Source organism: Thrips palmi, unplaced genomic scaffold, assembly GCF_012932325.1.
Source record: "Thrips palmi isolate BJ-2018 unplaced genomic scaffold, TpBJ-2018v1 HiC_scaffold_19, whole genome shotgun sequence".
In the NCBI taxonomy this organism is placed as follows: domain Eukaryota; kingdom Metazoa; phylum Arthropoda; class Insecta; order Thysanoptera; family Thripidae; genus Thrips; species Thrips palmi.
In genome coordinates, this window is record NW_023144628.1 from 9801900 (window position 1) to 9819420 (window position 17521).

Consider the following 17521-nt stretch of genomic DNA (forward strand, 5'->3'; position numbering starts at 1 on the left):
GACGGCGACGTGACTCAGGGCGGGCCGCTGCATTTACACCTGTGACGCACAGCGGCGGCGTGGCGGCGGCGTGCCCTGAAACGCGTCCATTTCTAGGCAAAGCGCGCCCTGCCCGCCTGCCCGCCCGTCGACCCGTTTGTCATCATTTCGGATTTAGGGAGTTGAATGGCTGGGCCGGGATGGCCAGGAGGGGCACGGTACGGTGTCGCTCTCTTTCTCTCCGCTGACAATGGGAATGAGTCCATCGTGGCTGTGCTGGCTCTGGCTGCTGGCGGTGCCCTATGCCCTGCCTCCCCCGCCCCCAAGGCCCCAAAGGCCCCAAAGCCGCAGGGCCCGCTCCTGTTGGGTCATCGTGCTGCCGCCGCGCTGCGGTCACTACACTGTACGCCTCGGTCCGTGCCTCCGTGACACATCCCGCACTATATGCTCGCGCGGCCACGGCCCTCCGCCCGCTCGCTGGGCCTCGCCAAGCCCTGGACCTGGACGCGGCCAGCAGGCCAGCCAGCAGGCCAGCCAGCAGGCCGGGCGAAGGCAACAAGCTCCCAAGCCGGCGTCGCGTCGTCGTCGACCGTTACTGCCAGGCCGGAGCCCCAGGCCGGAGCCCAGCCTCAACAGTCTCAAGTCACGGGGCAGCCCGCTGGCCTGCAACACGGCGACCTAGACCACCTAGACCACCTGGAGCTATTGAAATGACCCCTCCGCCTCCCTCCCCCGCCGGCCCCCGCGCCTCGTCCGCGGCACGGCGCGGCAAGGCCCCCGAGTGTATACACACGGCACTGCCAGTACTGCCAACCCGGCCGGACCGTAGTGGCAGTGCCACCACCGCGCACCGCGCCAACTAGTAGTAATATTTATTTTCTTTCGCGCAGGCGCCGAGGTAGGCAAGCCGCTGGCAGCCGTGTGCGTCGGTCGCCTACCTGCCGGGGGGCTCGCCACCCTGCCTCGCTCTGCGCCGCTCTGCGCGTCGCGGCGGGCGGGCGGGCCGGCTGCCTCGTCGGACAAGTGTGAAATCGGGAAGGAGAGCAGCACTGCCACGGCTTGGCGGCTTGGCCGCGGCGAGGACGAGGGCGACTCCTCTCATGTCTGCGTCAGCGCGTCACACTGTGAGTCCGAACAGCGCTCCGTCGCTCCGCCTCTCTCGCACTCGCGGGGCGTCCCGTAGACGGTGAGACGGGCGGCCGTGTTGTGCCGCGCCGCGGCCAGCTTGACGGCGAGCCGTGCGGCCATCCCGACCCCGGACCCCCCGGACCACACAGCCAGCCGCACCGCGCCGCGCCTCTCCAGCCCCGAAACCTCAAAGTGCATCGTGTCCCTCGTCCCACACACTCGGCCGCCAGCCCCGCCAGCCCCGCCAGCGAGCAGGCGGCGCGACTGGCATCGCTCTCTAATTCATATTTCCGCCAAGCGGGAAGAGAAAACAGAAAACACGAGACGGGGAGACGGGCAGGCAGACGCTTTGCCTTGGCTCCGCCATGGTCCGCCATGCTCCGCCATGCTCCGAGCAGCGAAACCGCATCGAAAAGGACCGCGCCATAAGGACACCACCAGGCCCCGCCTAAAGAGCCCCCCGAGCCGGGCTGGACAGTCGTTTCCCAGGGATTGTCTCCGCTTGCGGTGGCCGGCAAGCTCATTCCGAACAAGGATTCGCGTCGCGTCATCTCCCTCGCGCCCCTACGGAAGGCCCCGGGAGTGCGAGAGAGAGAGAGAGAGAGAGAGAGAGCGAGAAAAGCTTAGCGCTCTTCGGAATCGGCCAGAGGCCTTCCGCGGCACTGCCGGCACTGCCAACGGAACGGCACGGCGGCGCAGCGGGTCGGCGGTTCGCCTCCCCGCGGAGCCACTCTCTCTCTCTTTCTCTCTCTCTGACTACGTGGAGGCCCCCCCCCCTCTCTCTCTCATCCCGCGGACGCCAAACCGAGGAAGTGCCTCAAGTACACGCCCGCCCCTGCAGAGTCCCTCATGTAGCAAGCAGGCCGCCGACCCTGTAAGAATGGCAGGCATCAAACCGCCACTGCCCTGGCCCGCGGGCCCGCGACGCGACCGAGGTATAGTTGGTTCAGTCAAAGTTGGCGGGCCGGCGAGCCTTTGCTATGCAGGCCTATTCTTTATGACATTATGAGTGTGGCAAACAGTCCCCAAGATGGGCCGGAACCTGCCTCTTACAAAGGGATCGAACCCTTATAATGACCGGAACGGGCGCAGTTAGCACTCAAACAATGAGACCCCCTGAAAAGAGTCGGCTGTTTAAGGTTTTCTTTGGTCCTAGTCCCGCCAACTTTGACTGAACCAACTATACACGGCCTCGCGTCCTCGTCCCGCGCCCGCACCCTGGGCCTGGGGGCTGGTCAACAGTCTCCCTCTGCTGGAGCAGGCTGGCTGGAACCAGAACAGTCGTCTAGGCAGGGCTGCGGGGCTCGTGCTTGTGTTCGTCCTAGAGCACGGCGGCTCAGCGCAGCGCGTTAGAATAAAATATAATCATCCCAAGCCCCCCAGCCAGGGCCGCCAGGGCCGCGCACAGCCAACCCAGTACTCTAGAGGCTCATGCCCCAAGCCCGGGACGCGGGGCCCCGGGCATGGCACCGAGCTCCACACTTATACATACTAATAGGATGGACCACGAGGCGTGGTGTGGCGTGGCGTGGCGTGGCAGGGCGTGCCGCTCGGATAGACCTTCCCATGGCGTCCCGACCGCCACGCCCTGCGCGCGACGCCGCGCCGCGCCGCCCAGCAGGGCAAACCGCGCAGCGCGCACAGCCATCGCGCAGCCTGCCAACAGCGAGCGCACAGCGGCGCACAGCGCGACGAGGACGAGGGTGACTTGCAACTTGTCACCAGCTTGATTGGCCTCCACGGAGGTACTGCCAGGTCCAGGTACCACCGGGCACTACCAGGTACTACCGGGCAGCACACCAAACCCAGCGCAAGCCAGCAGCGCGCCGGTACCCGACCGGCTGTCCTCGGCCGACGACGACGCCGACGACGGCCAGCCACAGCCACGCAGCCAGGGGTACTCGCCGGTGTCACCAAGGTTCAATCCTCCTGCCTGCATACCAAACACATGCCCACTTCGGGGGCAGAACTCTCAGCAGCACAAAGAATCAAATTCATATAAAAAACGAGACGCCCCGGCACGCCACGCCACGGCGACCGAGGAGAAGACACACCAGCCAGACACAATGCCACACACACACACGTACACACACACACGTTGGTCCACACGGCATGGCGACGGCGGGGCGCAACGCCACGGCAAAAATCCCCGCGCATAATGGATGTGACAAAGAAATAACTCAGGAGGGTAAAGGGGTCATCGGGGAGGGCCGCCCGTCGTCGCCGTGCTCCCGGAGGCCGTGCTGTGGGCCGGGCGCCGCCATTCTGCACGCCCCGCGACCCCACCGGTTCCCTTCCCACCCCGCGCGGCTGGCCGCTTGGCTTGGTCGCCAGGTCGCCGGCGCAGTGTAGCATGCAGTAGGCCCCGCGGGCCGGCCGGGCCCCGCGCCGCGCGACAAACGTAAACTAATATAAGTTGCTCTGTTTACACCGTGCCAAGGTTCAACGGCCGGCGGGGCGCGGGGCCCAGGCGGGGCCCAGGCGGGGCCCATGCAGGGCCGGGCGGCCGGCACGCGTCTGAGGTTGTTAGCCTCCTTGCTTCTTCCGTCTTCCTCCCCCCGATGCGTGCACTTCGCGCCGCGGTGCGGCACGGCAAGGCGCACCCCCAAACAGACCAAAGTGGTACAGGCGATATGCCTGGCTAGGCTGGCCTGCACTCCTGTTTGGACGCGAGACGCATGCAAGTCCTGCTTTCCTTCGCCTGCTTCGCCCTCTGCCGTGCAGTGCCGTGCCGCCGAGCACGCTGTGCCTGGCTGTGCCTTGCGGTGTACGTATACAGAGAGGCGCGGTGGGGCGGGGCGGGGCGGGGGCACACTGCCGGGTGTGGGCGCTGAACGCCCCACCCCGCCCCGCTACACCGGCTGCCCTGCACACTGGGTCCTGGTGGCCGAGCCGGCCTGTGCACGGGGCCCGCCGCCCCACCCCGCCCCGCCCCGCCCAGAGACCGCACACGGCCACACAACTCTGGCCAGACCCGTGGGAAGCCAATGTCGCTGGCCAGGGCGGGGAGGAGTGGGGCGGCGCGGCGCGGGGAACGCTGGGATCCGCGCATACATAAATACATAGACAGCAATTATGTGCGGACAGTGCCGAGCCCCGCCCCGCCCCGCCCGCTCGTCAGTCTCACGGCAGTGTCAACCCTTTCATTAGCGCCGCCTCGCCACGCCTCGCCACGCCTCACGCGACCAAGCACTAGCGCTTGTACATTTCTGAACGCCCCTCCATTTTACGTGTACCGGCGCCTTGTGCCATCTCATTAGACTGATTCAGACGCCACCGAAACAACCCAAAACGGAGCGGCGGCTGGGCCGACCGGCCAGGGCGCTGTTCGTCGCCGCCGTCGCCGTGGTGGCACGGTGGGCACGGCGGGCACGGCGCGCGGCGCGGCGCGGCCGTCGCACGTCGGCCGGCAACCAGTCCCGGCCCGCCGCGCCATCTAGGGAGGCAGCATGAAATATGTCACAAGAGGCTGCACGTTTTCGGGAAGCAGGTTGACCGGGCCGGCGGGGCTAGAGGGGCTCCCGGCGGGGCACGGCGGCGGCACGGCGGAAGGCCGGGTGGTCTCGGCCGCTCCGTACGCCGCGCACCGTGTGCTGCATTGAACAGTGTGCCGCACGGCCTACGCCAGTCCATTTTCCTCCCCCGTCTTCTGCGTCGCTAAAGGAGTAGTACTGCTACCTGCATGCATTGCACCAACTATGCCACACACAAGCACACACACACGGCATTCACGGAGCCTTTGCATAAATGACGTCAATTCTAGGAACCAAGGAGCGTCACTCGCAAAACTACTTTGGCAGGCAAATGAAAACAACGTAAGTTCATTTAATGTACTAACATATTTATTTCTAAAGACAGAAATGATTTTTTTGTTTATCTGCATTTGATATACATAAATATCTCTCATTTGTTGGACATTTCTCTCTTTTCTAACTCTCTCTCCTCCTCTCTCTCAATTTAAACTATGGACAGACAATCATAAACATGATAGAAACACAGGCAAGTGAGCAACCCAGTGATTCGCACACTGAACCACCGCACAAACAACAGACGCCGTCTAATACACACACCCCTACAGAATACATCAGTCCTTCTCAAAATATAAGTAAAAAAGAAAAATAGGGATACATAACACATTCGATGAAAGTTGAGGAAGTGGATGGTACACAATGTTAATAATAATAAAACATAGAAATAATAAAAAAGGAAATACATTTCTTCCATCGCACATAAGAATTTGTCACAAATTGTACAAAATAAATTTACATGTCTACAGGTTTAAAACTAATCAACACAATCAAACATGATAAAAATGCGTCATCTGATCAAAATCATTAAAAAAAGAAATTAAAACACTGGGGTGTATGTGTTGGACGGCAAAGAAGTCAAGAAAATTTACAAAAAAAAAAAAAAAGAAACTAAGTTGGTACGGTGTGCGGACGCTGCTGACTAGCCGGCCCAATGTTAGCTTTCCATTCATATCAAAATGAGCACCAGTAATCAAATCGTTTCTTGTAGCACACTGCGGCACGGTATACAGCTTATAACTAGACTGCTATCATTATTTGGTATTTAAATGACTATTACAAAGCATGTTTATAGAGTCTTTTCTTTTCGCGACATGGTGCGAGTATTACAGGCTTTAACAACGAGTCAGACACAATCAGTACACTCATTTCATTCCACTCGTGGCAAAGGCAGCGTTAAATCATCATGTGCTCTACTTTTGCTGCATCTGGACTCCAGTACAATATTTTCATTTTCAAATAATTATATATCTTTCACGAAACCGTAACAAATTCGCTACGACGAATGTTTACATAGCCATCGTGTTGCCAATACTGGAAGCCCCGCGCAGTCGAGCCTTAAAACAATATCACATTTGTTGGAGACGGCCGCGGGGTCGATTGACATCGTTAGGAACTTCATAGCAAAATAAATAAACTTAAAACAAAAGTTTGGTTGCCGTGGAGCGCGCGCCCGGCTCGCTATAAATACAATAAATAGAGGATAGAGAGGAAAGACTGAGGCGGACGCGCTCCCCCGGCACGCTACATACATACATTTTATGTACACTCTATGTACACTATCACTCAGCGCAGCTGTCCTTTACATAATTACACTATACACTATGGGCTGTACACTTATCGTATCGGCAGTCTGTCTCTGGGGCCGCGCAGGCTCGCTTCGAGTCCTTGCCGCGCGCACCAGCTCTGCACTTGCACTAGCACTGTTGCGACGAGGCCGGCTGGGCTGGCCCGTGTGCGCAGGGCGCGCAGGGCGCGCAGTGCCCCAGCGGGGGCGGCGGCCTTGGCGGCGGGCCCGGCCTGCACGGCCTGTGCAGCGGCACTACGGGCACCACGATGGGCGCGCGCCACGGCCACTCGCCGGGCGCCAAGGACGGCGTCAGCGTCACCCCCGTCCGGTCCACGGCGAGCATGGGCGGCAAGGGTCTGCTGGGGGCGCAGGGCCGCCCGGGGCCGGGGGGGCCGGGGGGCGGCCTGTTGGGCGGGGGCGGTCTGCTCAGCGGGTGTCGGCAGTGCACCGTGGCGGGCAGCGCGGGCAGCGGCGAGGGCGGCGGCTTGACCCCTCTCCGCCGTTGGCAGTGCACGTACGCCGCCATGCACACCACCACGACCAGGATGACGGCGATGCTGGCGCCCGACGCGATGCTGGCGCGCTCCAGGACGACCCGCTGCCGCACGGGCAGGTACGACCCGTCCAGGTCCTTGAACTCGCACCGGTTGCCCATGTAGCCGTCCGAGCACTCGCACGAGTACATGAGGGACTCGGCGATCTTGACGGTGAAGCAGGTGGCGCCGTTGAGGCAGTACCAGGCCGCGTAGGCGGGCGGGCAGGCGTACGTGTGGAAGGTCACGTTGGGGCGCGGGGTGGGCGCGGGGGGTCGCGGCTTGGGCGTGGACCGGCTGGAGCAGGCGTCGGCACCCAACAGCACGGCGGACAGCGCCAGGAGCGCGGCCAGTGCGGACAACAGCGAGGGTGCGGCGGGCGGCATCCTGCAACGACACAACACACATCAACACATGGTCCTGACCTCCGTAAGGGGAGGGGGTCCTGGCCGTGGGGCCGCACGGGCCGCGTGCTGGCGTGCGTAGCGGTCGCTGCAGGCTGCCACACACACACACACACACACCCCGCGCCACCCCATTACCTCAATCGCTCAAAGCAAACTTTGCCAACGACGCTCCATAGGTTCAAAAAGGCTTCGCGATTTCCCTATCTCTCTCGCTCACTTTCTCTCAACTCAAACTACACTATTATAAGCCGCACATCGCCACACACAACGCCAACATAAAGCATGTCCACGAGAACAACAAAATAAAAATGGAAACATATATTTCCAAGAAAAATAATATACAAGTAGTATAAAAAAAGGAAAGAAAAAGCAGCACGCTTTTTAACTAATCAATCAAAACTACTACTTCACTCCAAACCCCGTCGTAAAAAAGGAAAAATTTCGTGTCTCGGCGTGTCTCTGTTGTCGTTGTGCGTGGCCTGGGCTCCGCGACGTCGGCTGCGGCCCTGCGGCCCCGCGGCCCGCCGGTCCAGCGCCTAATACTCACCCTGCGTGCAGCACCATGTAGAAAATAAACCTCCAGATCTCTTGTCTCTTGTCGGGACGGTAGATGAAGACGCTGTCTATCGGTACCGGCCCTGAGGGGCTCACCTCGCCCATAGCCACCCAGTAGTACGTGAAGAAGGCCAGCTGCAACACGACAAAAAACAACACAAAAAATTAACAATCCGTCGAGTCTGCTTTAGCTCCTGATTTACAACGGCGAATGATCCCAATCACTTTTTCTCTCCCCGGTGTGCCGCTCCACTCCCTCTCTCTAAGCTTACATGTTTACAAGCACAACTCCATCTGTCACATCTCTCCAACGAGGCCGAGCGCCGCGACGCGCGAGCGCCTCGAAACCCAACACGGAAACGGTTTTTGTCCGGAATACCTTAAAACGCTGGAACGCACCAAACGAATAAATCACCCCAGTTTGTTTCACGGATACGGAAATACGCCGGCAGCCACGTGCTGCCGCCAGCCAGCCGCCAGCCAGCCCCTGGGGACGACGACGCGCAGGCCTGGAGCACCCCGTCGAGGTAAGGCGCGGGGTCACCGCGGGTTAAGTAGAGCACAGGCATCCTAATTTAGCCCTTTCCGTGGAACGTGAAATCTCTCCTTCCTTTCCCTGCTTCCTCGCTTCCTCCAGGCCGTCGGGGTCCTCGCGCTCCGTGCCTATGCGCCCCGGGGGGACGCGGCGGCGCGGCGGCACACGTGCGCGGCGGCCACGGCACTGTGACAAGGCGCGTCGCGTTACTCGCCCCGCTCCAGGCCGCGGCCGCGGGCAGCGCGACGCACAGTGGGCCAGAAGACCGGCGGAGCGGCCAAAATTATAGACGCGTTTTGAGCTCCAGAGTCGCTAAATGGGACTCGAACCGAACGTGTGACCCCACCAATGGATTGCTCTCCGAACGAGGAATCCATTGGTGGAGTCACACGTTCGGTTCGAGTCCCTCTTAGCGACTCTGGAGCTCAAAACGCGTCTCGAATTTCGGCCGCTCCACCGGTCATCTGGCCCACTGTGCGACGGGTGCCAGGCCTTGCACAGCCGCCCTCGCCGGCGCGCACTGCCCCAGAGCAGGCCCACGCCGCCACGACTCACTCACGCACGCGTCAAGGGGAGGTTCAAGGTTCGCCTGACGGGCCAAACCGCGCCACTTCGGCACCGCCGTGCAACGTCTCCCCGCCCCGTCCCCGTCGCGCTGGCGTGCCGCAGGGCGCAGGCGTGCGAGCGAGACAGAGCGGCCGGGCGACCCGGGCTGCATCAACAGCCCCGCCACGGGCAGGGCACGCTCGCGGGCACGCGGCAAAAACGACACCGGTTCCCCCCGAATGGGATGACAGATCGGCCGGAATTTGTGTTACCGCATCTGCGGCAAGCAGAGAGGCAAGCAGAGAGGCGAGCAGAGAGGCAAGCAGCGAGGTGAGCAGAGAGGCGAGCAGAGAGGCAAGCAGAGAGGCAAGCAGAGAGGCAAGCAGAGAGGCGAGCAGAGAGGCAAGCAGAGAGGCAAGCAGAGAGGCGAGCAGAGAGGCGAGCAGAGAGGCAAGCAGCGAGGCGAGCAGAGAGGCGAGCAGAGAGGCAAGCAGAGAGGCGAGCAGAGAGGCGAGCAGAGAGGCAGCAGGAGGCAAGCAGAGAGGCAGAGCAGGAGGCGAGCAGAGAGGCGAGCAGAGAGGCGAGCAGAGAGGCGAGCAGAGAGGCGAGCAGAGAGGCGAGCAGAGAGGCGAGCAGAGAGGCGAGCAGAGAGGCGAGCAGAGAGGCGAGCAGAGAGGCGAGCAGAGAGGCGAGCAGAGAGGCGAGCAGAGAGGCAAGCAGAGAGGCAAGCAGAGAGGCAGCAGAGAGGCAAGCAGAGAGGCGAGCAGAGAGGCAAGCAGAGAGGCAAGCAGAACGCCGTATGGCCACGTCCCGCCGCGTCCCGCCCCCGTTCGGCTTTTGGGGAAGGAAACGGCGGCCCGCCCCCTCACCTTCCCCGAGGCCGTGGCCCTGGACCGCGCGCGCGCACGCCAGCACGCCGGTAAATCCAGATATCACGCCGAAGAGAGACCCCGGCCGGGAGGAATAAAAAATAACACACGAAACCGAAAAAGAAACAACAACATAAAAAAGCCCGGGCGGCACGCTCGGCAAAAGAAAAGCACTCCTCGCTCACTTTAAAACAAACCTGGGCGTCGCGCGCGTCGCGTGGCCCTTCGCTTCGCCTCCCTTCCCTCCCGTCTTCCGATTTATGGCGACAATTTGCCTCGCCGCCACGAGGCGCTACACTGTAAGCGGCGGCGAGGGAAGCCCCCCTCCGCCGCTGTGCTTTTCATTCCAAAATCCTCGAGGACAACGCTATCAATAACCAGGTCGGCACCGCCAGGCCGCCAGGCCGATGAGGCTCTCGTGCACTACTTGAGTGACTCACGCACGGCCCAGGAGCCCGAGCGGACCGAACCCAAACCAGAGCGCGGCGGCGCGCGGCAATAGTTTATCGGTTATTGATCGGTCGACTCACTCACTCACACCGGCAGCTGCCCCACCACCCCTGCTGCCTGCTGCTCTGGGCGGGCTCAACGGAAGGGACGCCGGGCACACACACACACACACACCCTTCCTGATCGGTATTGTGTGGTGGCTGCCGATCCGAAATCAAACACACACACACACACACACACACACACGGGAACCGTTTAGCGTTTGGCGCGCGAGGCGCGAGGCCCATAGCCTAGGGAGCCCGTCCGCGCTCCACTTCGCCTGCGGTGCGAGAGAGAGAGAGAAAGAGAGAGAAAGAGAGAGAAAGAGAGAGAGAGAGAGAGAAAGAGAGAGAAGAGAGAGAGAAAGAGAGAAGAGAAGAGAGAGAGAGAGAAAGAGAGAGAGAAAGAGAGAGAGAGAGAGAGAGAGAGAAAAAGAGAGAGAGAGAGAGAGAGAGAGACGGGCGGGAAGGCGCAGGCGGGGCGTCGCCTGGCGTCGCCGCGTCGCTCGCCGAGTGCAAACGGCACGACGGAACGACGGCGCGACGGAAGGAGGGGGCGGTGGCGGCGGCGTCGCGGACGTCAAGCCCGCGAGGCCCACCTATGCTACACAGCTGCACAGCCAAAATAACAACAACAATAAAAGAACGCGCACAGAAAATGTGATACGAACGAGAAAAAGGAATAGGCGCACCGTCTACCTTCCGAGTCCGAATCGAAAAAAGAAATTATGGAAAAATGGGGCGCCGGATCGAGCGCGGCTGCTGCCGGACGCGACCCGCCCCGTCCCGCCCCGCCCCGCCGGGAGTCCGGGGCTGGCACACCACTACACTGGCCCTGCAGAGCACTGCAGCCGGCTGGCGGCCCTGGCGGCACACTGCTGGCGGCCCTGGCGGGGTGTCTGCCAGCCAGGCCAGCCAGGTAAGGGGAGTACGTGGGGGAGGAGGGCGATCCAGCTGCATCCGTAGGGGCCACGGCGGGAATCACCCCCCCCCCCTCCCCCCCTCCCCCAATCGGCACGGCGGCATGGCAGCAGCAGAGGAGCGAGGGCTCATTAAAATCACATACGGCAAGAAAAGAAGAATATCGCGCCGATCTCTTTCTGATTTACGTGCACGCGCAGTCTGGATGTGAATGTGTGTGTGTGCGCGCTTCCCCCCCCATGCGATGCATGCGATGCAAGCGCGGTGTCACCGGAAGTCCCCCTCCCCCTTTCCAAAGGGCCCGTGTCGGCGCGCCCCTGTCCCCACGGCATGTGTGTGCCTGTCCCGCCCGTCCTTCCGACTGTCCGTCTGTCTGTCCGTCCGTCCGTCTGTCCGCTCGCCCCGCGTCTCGTTAACCAGTTAGGCCCCTAAGCGACGCCACCACACTTTTCATCAACCTCTTCACCTCTCCATCGGCCGTGGCGCCGTGGTGCGCGCACGCCAACGCTTTGCCGTCGCGTCACCCGTGTCACTTTTTCACACACATGCACACACACACACACACACACACACACACAAGGCGCGCCGCACCAAAAGCCGACAAAATACAAATTACTCGCGCGCTGCTCCGAGCCGCGCCACGGCTGCCTGACCCCGACCCGCGCCATTAGAAGGCGTTTTGAGGCGCTTTAAAACCGCAGGCAGCCGCGCTTGCACCGCGTTAATTAAAACAACACGCGGATGCGCCGCCCGTGCGCCTCCGTGCGCCGCAGTCACTCCAGTCACTTCGCGTGGAGTGGAGGGGCCGCGCCGGGCTCCACAATGCACGCCCGCAATAACGGGGTGCCATCCTCTCTCTCTCTCTCTCTCGCTCTCGCTCTCTCTCGCTCTCTCTCTCTCTCTCTCTCTCTCTCTCTCTCTCTCTCTCTCTCTCTCTCTCTCTCTCCCTCCCCCTCTCTCTCTCTCTCGAACACACGCAGTGGCCAAGCGGAAGGAGGAAGAGGAAAAAGGAAGACAAAGACGGAAGTGAATCAAAAGACAAACGAAGAAAAAAAAAAAACAACAGAGTCGCAAAAAAAGGTCTCGGCAAAAATTTACACCGGGCCAAAGCAGCAGCCGGCAGCAGAGGTCTGCAGCGGAGGGCCGCGCTCCGCTCCGCTCCACTTCCGGGCCGATGGGCGGCGGGGCGGGGCGGGCCTGGGAGGCGGCGGCGCGCACAACGAGAATAGAATAGAATGGGTGACGATCGAGTCCGATCCGACCCGGGGGCACGTAGCTCTAAGAGACGCGCAGCCGCGCAGCACAGCGACAACAAAACTGCAATATTGTGGGGGTGGAACGCTTCCGGTGTGTGCGTGTGTGTGTGTGTGTCAGAGAGAGAGAGAGAGAGAGAGAGAGAGAGAGAGAGAGAAAGAGAAAGAGTGCCCTTGCTAACCTTTTCCCTCCACCCCCACCGCCCTCAAGTTGAGGGTGGCCGAGTTGTGACACCGACGAGTCCCGGTTCCTTCCTTCCTTCCTGCCGACCCCGCCCCCTCCGCCGCCTGCACGCCGGCCGGCCGGCACCTTGACCGGGGCCACCGCTGACGCCAGCCTCGTCCCCCCCCCCCCTTCCGGACGCCCCACGAGTGCGAGAGAGACAGCGCGGTCCACAATCACCGAGAGCTTAGCGTCACTCGGAGGCCTCGCCGGCCTCGCCAATCGGACTGATCCAATCGGGAGCGACAAGCGCCCTCCTCGATGTCGTCACGGCCGCCCCGCCCCGCCCCGCCCCGCCCCGCCGCGCGCGTGCGACAGGACATGTGCGAGGAGAGCCGGCGGACAGGCGCGGCCCAGACAGGACCCAGCACACGGCAAAAAAAAAGGAATCTTTGCGGAGGGGGGGAAAAGTGTCCGCAGCCAACAACGAACGGGAACGGAACGGCAAGGCGGTGCGAATTGCAGTTCGGCCTGCCGCCCCTCGCCATATGGTGCAGCCGGGCCGAGGAGCGGGGCGGGCGGGGAAGGAGATGGACCTGACTTAGCATAAAGCGATAGCCCAACACCGGAAGGAGCGAGGGTGGCCACGGGCGGCCACGGGTCAGACAGAGACAGATAGGCAGTGACAGACAGACAGGCGCACGAGGCGCGTGCCGCCCAGGCGCGCATTCCCAAGAGTGTCTCAAAATTAAACTACGATAATCTTCGGCAATAATTCGAGATAATCATCGCCTGCTGCCTCGCGCTCACACACACACACACACAAGGCGCGCGCGGCCGTACCCGTTCGACGGCTTCCCCCTCCACTCGGGTACCCGCCGCGGATACCCGGCAGCACGCCGCCCGGGCCGCCGGGCCCTACGGGTGCTTCCCACGTCCATTACGTCGGGCAGGCCGTCGGGCAGGCCGAGGCTGGCCCGACTAGCGCAGCGCAGCGCGCCCCAAATACTCGACACGCATTTGCAACGCGCACGCACACACACACACACACACAGCGGAGCAAAGCCGCTTTGCGTGCACAATCTTTGACATCTGGCCGCGTGCTGTACGCAGTCGGAATGTGTGTGTGTGTGTGTGTGTGTCGGCCCGCGCGGGCGGAGGAAGCTTGCACCACGCCCCGCCCCGCCACAAGGCGTGCCCGGGCTGCCTGGGCGTGCGTCGGGCCGCGGCAGGAGAAAGGCGTAGCGCGTAGCGAGGTGTGCCTCTGCCTCACTTACTAAGCCGGTCGTGGCTAACAAGCTCTCGAGCGCTCATTACGCGGAGGGCTCTCTGTCTCCCTCGCCGCACAGTGGGCCAGAAGACCGGTGGAGGCGTGGAGGCCAAAACCCTAGACGCGTTTTGAGCTCCAGAGTCGCTAAACAGGACTCGAATCGAACGTGTGACCCCACCAATGGATTGCTCTCCGAACGTGGAGCCCATTGGTGGGCGTCACACGTTCGGTTCGAGGCCCATTTAGCGACTCTGGAGCTCAAAACGCGTCTAGAGTTTTGGCCGCCTCCGCCGGTCTTTTGGTCCACTGTGCGCCGCCCCGGGCCCCGGGCCGGGCCGCGAGTGAGACAGAGCGACCAAGGGCCACCAGGTGCGACACCAGGTACGACACCAGCCAGGTACGACACCAGGTACGACACCAGGTACGACACCAGGTACTACACCAGGTACTACACCAGGTACTACACCAGGTACTACACCAGGTACTACACCAGGTACCGCACGGCTGGCAAGGCGACGACGTCAAACCAAAGCAAACCGCACCAAGGAGAGCAGGGCCTCTCGGCTAACTGAACCGAGCCGAGCGGAGCTCCCGAAAGAGAGGAGAGACTCTCCCTTTCGCCCACAGGCCTTCGCCGCGAGAATCAAATTAACAGTGCGGTGCAGCGCGGACCGCTCCGCCAAGTCAAGCCAGTGTGCCAGAGCAGCCAGAGCGCCTGCCCGCGCAGCGATGCAGCCCGGCGGACAGGCGCGAGCGGCGGGCCGCCTACCCGCACCGCAGCCAGGCGGGCCCTGCAGCCAGCCAGCCAGCGCACAGTGGGCCAGAAGCCGGCGGAGGCGGCCAAAACTCTAGACGCGTTTTGAGCTCCAGAGTCGCTAAATGGGACTCGAACAGACCGTGCGACCCCACCAATGGATTCCTCGTTCGAAGAGCAATCCGTTGGTGGGGTCACACGTTCGGTTCCAGTCCCATTTAGCGACTCTGGAGCTCAAAACGCGTCTAGAGTTTTGGCCGCCTCCACCGGTCTTCTGGCCCACAGTGCAGCGGCTACTGCGGCGCGGCGGCTACACGCTCGACAAGCTCCAAGCTCGACTTACCTCAATGAGCGTGATGCACAAGATGAAGAGTGGGGGCGGACAGCATGTGTATTGGTCGGCATAAAGCTTGCGGTCGCGTTCCTCAGACAGGAACTCATCAGCAATGATCCGCACCATCCTGCGGGCAGAGAGAAACAAGCAACAACGTCAGTTCGGCCCGATTCGCGGCAAAACGGACAAACCCGGCAAACGCGACGGGAGGGGGGAACAGGCAGACAAGACGGCAGCGTGCAGAAAGTGTGGCCGCTGCAGAGCGCAGCGTCACGAGAGAGAGGGAGGGGGAGAGAGAGAGAGAGAGGGAGTGAGAGAGAGAGAGAGAGAGAGAGAGAGAGAGAGGGGAGAGAGAAAAAGAGGAGAAGAGAGATAGAGGAGAGAGAGGGACAGGTGCACGGGGACAAAGACGGCGGCCGGGCCGGGACGGCGTCGGCACTGTAGACACGCGAGCTCGGCGACGGGGACACGAGGGACACGAGGCCGCACCGGCCGCACCTCTTCGGCCACGGCGGCACGGCGGCACGGCCCCAGACCGACCCGCATCGAACACCTCATCACCGCCGGGCCGCGGTGGCCACCCCGCCACACTTGGAGGTAGGTCAGTGTGCAGCGCGTCATGAGGGCGCCGGCTACACACCCGTACGTCGGTAGCCGTTCGGGCCCCCCCCGCCGCCCCCCCCCCCCGCCCCCCCCCGCCCCGCCCGCCCCGCCCCGCCGTGCACCGACCGGGGGCCCGGCGCGGCGTCACGGCGGCGGGCGGGGAAAAGCTCCGAAAAAAAAACCACTTGGTCGGCGACACCCTAGGAGCGGGCGCTTGTGGTGTTTATCGGTCCTTCATGTATACGAACTGCCGAAAAGACCCCTTGGACGAAAACCGACACCCCCCGTGGCTTTGGTACGGGTCAAAAACCCCAAAAAAGCTGTTTTGAGGGTTTGGGACTAGATGGGTTCTCGCAAACCGAGATCCAAAAAGTACCAAAAGGGTCCAGATACTCAAAAAAAAGCGCTCTTTGAATGCCGTGTCGAACGAGGCTCTACGACGGGGGTTTTGGATGCTACGGGCTTCAAAGTTGTCAATTTCACTATTTTTATGAAGATTTGAGCATATCGGGGCCGTTTAAAGTAGACCATCGGCGATTTCGCTCCTCTTTGTCTTAATGGGCCTCCCCATGGGAAAACACCCCCACAAAATTTCAGCCATGTCAGGCAATTATAGGGAACGGAACAATTTAATTTTTGGGTCTTTTTACCACTGGGCTAGGTTTTTTTGGGCCCAGAAAAAATAATTTTTTAGCTATTATTTTTGATCAGCCCCTCTTGAAACGCCTTTTTAACATGGTGCCTAAAAACTTTTTTTCGGGGACAAACTTCCCTTTTTCTAATTATGTTCAATTAGAAAAAAAGGCAATTTTCCTCAAAAAAAAGTTTTGAGGCACCATTTTAAAAAGGCGTTTCAAGAGGTGCTGATCAAAAGTAAAGAAAAAATTATTTTTTCTGGACCCAAAACACCTAGCCCATGGTAAAATGCCCCAAAACTTAAATTGTTCACATTTCCCTCTAATAATTGCCGACATGGCTGAAATTTTGTGGGGGGTTTACCATGGGTGGGCCCCATTTAAGACAAAGAGGAGCGAAATCGCCGTGGTCTACTTCAAAGGGCCCTGATATGCTCAAATTTCAGTAAAAATAGTGAAATTGAGCATTTTGAGAGCCCGTAGCATCCAAACCCGACGTCGTGGGCCTCGTTCGAACGGCATTCGAAAGAGCGCATTTTTTTAGTTTTGGCCCCATTTGGGTACTTTTTGGATCTGGGTTTTGCGAGAACCCATCTAGTCCCAACCCTCGAAAACAGCTTTTTTTGGGGTTTTAGACCCGTACCAAAGCCACGGGGGGTGTCGGATTTCGTCCAAGTGTCTTTTCGGCAGTTCGTATACATAAAAGGGAAACCGATAAAACACCACAAGCGCCCGCTCCTAGGATGTCGCCGACCCAAATGGTTTTTTTTTTCTGGAGCTTCTCAGAGCGGGCAGGAAAAACGCCAAGCCCTACCCGAACCCGAACCCTACCGGCCGGCGCGCCAGCAACGCCTGTGGAACGCCTCACACACCACGCCCCGCCCCGGCCGAGGGAAGGCCTCCACTCCGCTCTGCACCGCCAGCCTCGGCCCGCTCGGCTCGTGCCCGACTCACCTGCCGCTCGCTCGGCCCCGGCGGCCAGGGCACGCGGCGTAGCGCTGGCTGGCTGGCTGGCTGGCTGGCTGGCTGACTGCGCCGGCGGGGAAGGGAGGGGCCGATTCAATGACCGACCGGGGCACCTGCCACACGCTCGGCTCGGCTTAGAGACCTCAGTGGAGTACGGCACCGGGTGCTGGGGCTGGCGGGGCTGGCGGGCCGCCGCAGTGAATGAGCCACGTCCGTTCGCACGCAGGACGGCAGTATGTGCCGCGGTACGAGGACCACGCGCATTTGGCCGTGCCGGCGTGGCCAGGCCCACGGCGGCATCAATGGGCCCACCGGCCGGAAGCTGCAAGGACGCAGCCCCGGCCGTGCCGCGCTCCGACGCGCAGCGCACACACGACCCGAAGTGGGAATACTACCGGCCCACCGGCCCCGGTCAACTAGTACGCCGAGTACGCCGGGGGGTTCGTCGCGATGACAAAGGGTCCGCCCTACCGCCCTTTCTTCCA

At 61.4% G+C, this 17521-nt stretch overlaps 1 protein-coding gene across 3 annotated transcripts in view; it reads right to left on the reverse strand.

Annotated features, from left to right (window-relative positions):
• The window catches only part of LOC117646061 (protein rhomboid), a 153744-nt gene that overhangs the window by 10499 nt on the left and 125724 nt on the right, over positions 1 to 17521 (reverse strand). For all 3 annotated transcript variants that reach the window (XM_034386725.1, XM_034386727.1, XM_034386726.1), the window contains 2 exons: positions 14842 to 14959; positions 7692 to 7834 (listed from right to left, as the gene is read on the reverse strand). In XM_034386725.1, coding sequence (XP_034242616.1) covers positions 7692 to 7834; positions 14842 to 14959 — 261 coding nt within the window. The remainder of the gene's footprint in view (positions 1 to 7691; positions 7835 to 14841; positions 14960 to 17521) is intronic.